Source organism: Austrofundulus limnaeus, unplaced genomic scaffold, assembly GCF_001266775.1.
Source record: "Austrofundulus limnaeus strain Quisiro unplaced genomic scaffold, Austrofundulus_limnaeus-1.0 Scaffold13, whole genome shotgun sequence".
NCBI lineage: Eukaryota > Metazoa > Chordata > Actinopteri > Cyprinodontiformes > Rivulidae > Austrofundulus > Austrofundulus limnaeus.
Genome location: NW_013952415.1, coordinates 2,652,167 through 2,658,123, shown reverse-complemented (window position 1 = coordinate 2,658,123; position 5,957 = coordinate 2,652,167). Strand labels below are relative to the sequence as shown.

Sequence of the window (5,957 nt, the reverse complement as noted above, 5' to 3'; positions counted from 1 at the left end):
TAGAATAGAATAGAATAGAATAGAATAGAATAGAATAGAATAGAATAGAATAGAATAGAATAGAATAGAACTTTAATGTCCATGTAGTGGAAATTTGTCTGGCTCACCAGACATGTAATATACTAAAATATACAGAACAACACATCAAGTACAACTCTAAAAACCTACAAAAGTTCATAAAACAAGTTCATAAAAAACACATTTATAAAAAGATTTAAAATATCTCTACCCCAAGAAGCTTAGTCAGATATCACTTAATTTGGCATTTGGGACAAAGGATTTTTTTAAATAATTTTTGCCAGAAAAAAAGTATTTCCATACAGAAAAAAATGAATTACTGATTGATTCTGGATGTGCTTTTCAAAATTGAGTTGGGGTCCATCATGTTAATAATATTATTTTTTCATGTAGAATAAATTCTGTGACCATCAAAAGCTTCTGATGAAATGACCACACATTTCTCCCAAGTTAATCGGGGACGAAGTTCTAGTAGAAAACAGCTGAAGGTACAGAAATAATGTACTTCCACACTGAAAGGTAAYAAAATAGACCATGCTATATGCCTTCCACTGCGACAGGTGGCGCTGTGACAATGCTCCTCCCTTCTCCCCATCGGTCACGCCCAGCCGTGCTCAGCAACAGGTCAGCGAAGAAGTTGAGAGGTCTGTGGACAAATTGTTTATTAGTGTTCAACCTAACTACTTTCTGATTTTGTTTGGGCTTCGGTACGAACTCTTCTAAAAAACAAAAAATAGCCGCGTCTGAACAGTCAACGTCAACACGCCCTCATACGAAATCGAGTTGGTAATAATAAAACTTCTGTGTTTTCATTTTACCGTTACTTTCATCGTCCCACGCGACGAAAACAAGCAAAGAAGCAAGAGTTGTGTTRTCGCTCCCGATTATGTAACATCAACAAGCGAGCTAAATTCTGCTAAAAGTTAGCTGAATTCTGACTCAAAGTAATGTAAAAGTCTTTTAAATAAAACCGAATGAATGTTCAACGCTGTGTTAGCTTTTGTTTATGGTTGCTTTGCAGCAGCTAGCCAAATGAAGCTAACCAGTTTCACACAGTCGCTTCGTGATTTAGCAGCTTTGTGTTATTTTATCTTTATGACCATTTTAAAGTTTTTACAACGCCCAGTTTGCTGTTTTTCCACTAATTTTGTTGTTTAGTGCTGGACAATTTTAGTATATTCTTCCTTTAGCTTTACTAAAATAGTGTATTTTGTACAAGAAATACTACTTTTATTTATACTTTGAAAATCCCCCAGGAACATGAAAAAAAGGACTTCTGTCAATCATTTAATTATAGTCCAGCTGCTTTAAAGCATAGTATTATTAAAACTTTAGCATACAATTTTTTTTCATCAAATTTGAAATGAGCAAAGCCAGAAATGGGAGTTTGGGATAAATAAACAAGTCTAGATTGTCTTATTTAAGAGGATGAGAGCAGCTTTATCCATACATATGTTGTTTCTTTCAACAGGTGACACTGTGTGGTATGAAAGCTATGCATGAGGTGGACCGGAGGTCCGTAAGAATCTTTACTGAGCTGACCCACTCCAGGTAACAAGCAGAGAGAGATTTTTCTATCGCCACCATGTCAGGTGAGGCACCAGCAGACCCTGCACAGCTTGTGAATCCCCCTCCTCCTGAGGTGACCAATCCCAACAAGCCGGGACGGAGGACCAACCAGCTGCAGTTCATGCACAAAGTTGTGATCAATGCGTTGTGGAGGCACCAGTTTGCTTGGCCTTTTTACCAGCCTGTTGACGCTGTCAGTCTTGGACTATCAGTGAGTATTTAGTATTTTATTGATCAGTTGACCAAAACTGAAGTCATTTCTATAACAAGTAAATCAATTACTGGTACTTTAAAATAAAATTACCCACATCACATTGTACGTGGCGATCTCTGCCTCCCAGCTGACATGAGTGTCCCACAGGTATGYGTTTTGCATTGAACATAGTGTTTTCAGACTCCAATTAATGCATTTTTCATCAGTCTGCAAGGGTAGTTCACTCTGATTTTTAGTATGTTGTAGCAAAGAAGTTAATCTTTCACCTTGTTTTTAATCAAAGGGATTCTGCCATTTCGGCTTGCAGTTTATCCATGGTGAAGTTGATGCTCTAGTGTCAAAACACATTTGAGCTTATAGCGCTCAATAAAAAGTAAATGGCACCAAAATATAACATTTTATCTAAATAGTGGCTGAGTTTCATGACAATGCGATCGGGCAAACATAGTTTTTTTAAGACCCCAAACGTGAAGATGCTACGATGGTGGCAAAACAAACATATTTTCTCCATGATCCTTGATTAATTAATACATTTAGGTAGCCAAAGTTAAGAGCACGCCATTTCCTACTTCTCCTGAAAGTTTTATCCAATTATCTCAGGAAATAAAGAAGTCATGGCCCTTTTGCCTTTGTTGCGAAATCATCACAAGTTTTGTTAAATCACTGGAAAAGTTTTGAGCAATTTTTCGATACTAAAATGGCCATAACGTCCTTATTTCGTTGCTGATATAGACAATCTTGCATTGCGCTTTTAAAAGAACTGTTTATGGACTTTTTATTTTGTTTGTCGTGAATATTTAATGTACATTTGCATACAATTATTTCCCCTACTTTTTCTGAGAGTTCTTCTGTTCAGAAATATATAAATATCGTTACAGTAGCATTTCAGGTTGGAAGCGTTTCCTCACTCTCGTTAACGTGACTTGAGTTGTACATGAATAATTTAGTTTATGTGCTTTAGACGTCTGTTCATTCTGTACATGTTTCTATGTACTGTAACTGCTGCCTTTAGGAGGAGCCTTTATTCAATTCACATTTCTAAATAAACTGTAAATCCAGATGCTAGGAGCTGGGTACTGATGGACTTCTCTGCCTCAGTCAGACTTGGAAAGACAGATTCGAAACAGATTTTTTTTTTCTTTTCTCAGGATTATCACAAGATAATCACGTCCCCCATGGACTTGGGCACCATCAAGAAACGACTGGAGAACAACTACTACTGGAGCGCCAGTGAATGCATGCAGGACTTCAACACCATGTTCACCAACTGCTACATTTACAACAAGGTGAGAGGCTGTGGGATTCCTCTTATGAAATATGTAACAAAAGAGCTCGGTTTATTCTTGTTGCTCTTATTTTGTTCCGTATTTGGTGGCTGAAACTCGTGATCTTTAAACACACGAATCCAAACTGATTCGTTTTCCTCCTGCTCTGCAGCCTACAGATGACATCGTGCTGATGGCCCTGGCCTTGGAGAAGATTTATCTGCAAAAAGTTGCTCAGATGCCTCAGAAGGAAGAGGAGAGTCTTTCTCAAACTGGCAGAAAGAAACGCAGAAGAAGCAGCAATGCAGGTACTGTGTGAGCGTCTTTGCTTGTCTAACGACGTTCAGGTAAAGGTCCTGTCACACTATAATGACTTGTGAAAACTTTATGACTATTTTAATCATATCGGCTGTGTATTTTATCTAATAGTTAGCATTACAGTATGTAGGTTCAAAAGAGGCTTCCAGTAGATTTTTTTTAATTTCATCTTCACCTTAGTCATCTTTAGTGTTGAACAAACATTTCTTAAGTTGTTTAAAACATTATAGTGTGACGGTTTTAAGAGGCAACTCTTAAGTAGTTACAGAAATGACCTTATCCTCACAGTTATCCCTTTTTCCAGTGCAAAAATATGAGAAGGACATATGTTGTGTTATTGTTTTCGGTGCTTTTCTTTTGAAATCATGCACATTGTATATTAGGATGTGATCAGTGTTTGCTAACTTTTGGATCCTTAGGTCTTTGTATTTGCTGGTGTCTGTTTTTGTTATTTGTTTACTTAGTTCTGAATATTTGATTTGCTGCAAAAAAAAAACTTCCCTTTGGAAGTTGAAGCCTAAAGAGGACATATCATGTAAAATCCATTGTATTAGCCAGTAAATGCATTTTGTTGTGTACTTGGAGTCTGTCGAAGTGCAGAAAAGTATAATTTAGTTTCTCCCAGTGCTGTGCCGCTATATTCTGTTTGGGTCATATTTTTTCAACCTGTTCATTTTCTTTGACATTTTCTGAACAGTTTTGTCACAGAATTTGGTTCACGGTCTGAACTTACCAACTACAATTTATTGATCTTCATTCTCCTCTGGTTCTGGGTCAGACTCTGGTTCCAACATGTCAGGCTGGATGGACAACTCTTCCCTTGTTCACGTCTTTTAATTCATTTGTAAATAAAAGGTTTCTGTGCAGCTATATAGTCGTGAACCTTTCCATCTATCTAGAGTGGACCGCTCTGGAGACAGCCTCAAAACGAGTTGATCGGAGACACACCTCAGAAAAGGGGCGGGGCTTGTGGAGTTACAAAAAGGAGACCAAACCAAAGCATTGCATTTCCACTTTATATAGACCCTGACTGAAGGATTTAAATGTGAAAAAGAGGGATTTAAAAGGATATGTCTTCTTTAAAAAGAAAAAGCCAATTTCATTTTCAGATTGATGTATTTGAACATTTATAGTGCGTTTTGCTGCTTTCTTAGACAAGAAAAAAAGGCTGAAAAGTGTGGATCAACCCATCAGTCCTAGAAAGGAGGGCAGCAAAGAGAAGGAGCCACAAACTGAAGCGGGCCAACGGAGCGACCAGCTGACTTACTGCAACGAAATCCTGAAGGAGCTGCTTTCTAAGAAGCACTCGGCCTACGCCTGGCCCTTCTACCTGCCTGTCAACGCTGAAGCTCTGGGGCTGCATGACTACCATGACATCATCAAATACCCAATGGATCTCAGCACTGTTAAAGTATATTCCCTTCCACAGCCTAGATTTGTCTTATTACATATTCATTTTAACTATAAATAATAATGATGTATTTGTGTGTTTTGCATGTGCAGAATAAAGTGGATGAAGGAGAGTACCAGGATGCGCAGCAGTTCGCCGCAGACGTCCGCTTAATTTTTTCCAACTGCTACAAATACAACCCCCCACATCACAGTGTTGTCGCCATGGCCAGGAAACTTCAGGTGTGTTGTGGATTATTACATAGAAAAGGAAAGGAGCTCATTGGGGCTTCATTTCTCTTATTATTGTTGTTTGTTTTTTTCAGGGAGTGTTTGAGCAGAGGTTTGCAAAGATGCCAGATGAGCACGTGGAGATAAGCTTACCAGTTAGTGTCATGTCTGCTAGAAGTGCAGCTTTCTGTGGGCTGAATGAAAACGGTTCCTCCAGTGTGGACAAATCAGAATCAGCTGATGTAGAGGATCAGGTGGGTTCATGTCGAAATCTCTTCAAAACTTTCCTTCCCTTACAGATGATGTTCTAAAGCCCTTTGTTCTACTGCAGACGTGCAGTTAAAAGTTGCTGCTTTGTGCTTTTTTTTTTCTGCTAAAACCAATGTGTTGCTTTCTGTTTGCTGTGTGTTTGTGGTTAAACTCCAGACCTAATGTTGGTTGACAAATCCTTTTYCTCATTCTGTCAAATTTGCCAATATTCAACTAAGTTTTGGTGTGGTTAAGGTTAAGCGTCATCGTCAGCACATTTTTGAATGCTTCACATGCAGCAGTTTTACTTCAAACTATTAACCGTTGGAGTCAACCCTGATAGTTTGTTAGCAAAATATCTCATCACTGGATGGGTGATGAACACTCCTTCAGAGAACTCAGGGCTGTACGGTAACCTTTTTTTTTTTAGCATATAGCACTGGTGCTGGTTTTGTAACAGTACAAAAATTTGTAGCCCCAGCATAAAATGTCTATTACAATCTCTACAACCTAAAGCAGGAATTGTGGGAATTGTTGTAGGACAGGGATCACCAACCTTTTTGAGACAGAGCTGCTTCAGGGCCGCATGAAATAAAAAAAAAATCAGTCAGTCTAAAAATAATTTTTCATCACAGGTGCTGTAGAGCCCTGAAGAAATGCAAGGCTTTTAATCCTTGATTTTCCTTCATCCTAAAGTTTTATAT

At 38.3% G+C, this 5,957-nt stretch overlaps 1 protein-coding gene across 1 annotated transcript in view; it reads left to right on the top strand.

Moving 5' to 3' along the window:
• Positions 1–668: 668 nt before the first annotated feature.
• LOC106513571 (bromodomain-containing protein 2) overlaps positions 669–5,957 on the top strand; it is a gene marked incomplete in the record, with an annotated part of 11,206 nt that continues 5,917 nt past the window's right edge. Inside the window, 7 exon segments of the mRNA XM_014002469.1 lie at positions 669–804; positions 1,490–1,798; positions 2,950–3,087; positions 3,239–3,374; positions 4,539–4,795; positions 4,888–5,016; positions 5,100–5,258. Coding sequence (XP_013857923.1) covers positions 1,604–1,798; positions 2,950–3,087; positions 3,239–3,374; positions 4,539–4,795; positions 4,888–5,016; positions 5,100–5,258 — 1,014 coding nt within the window.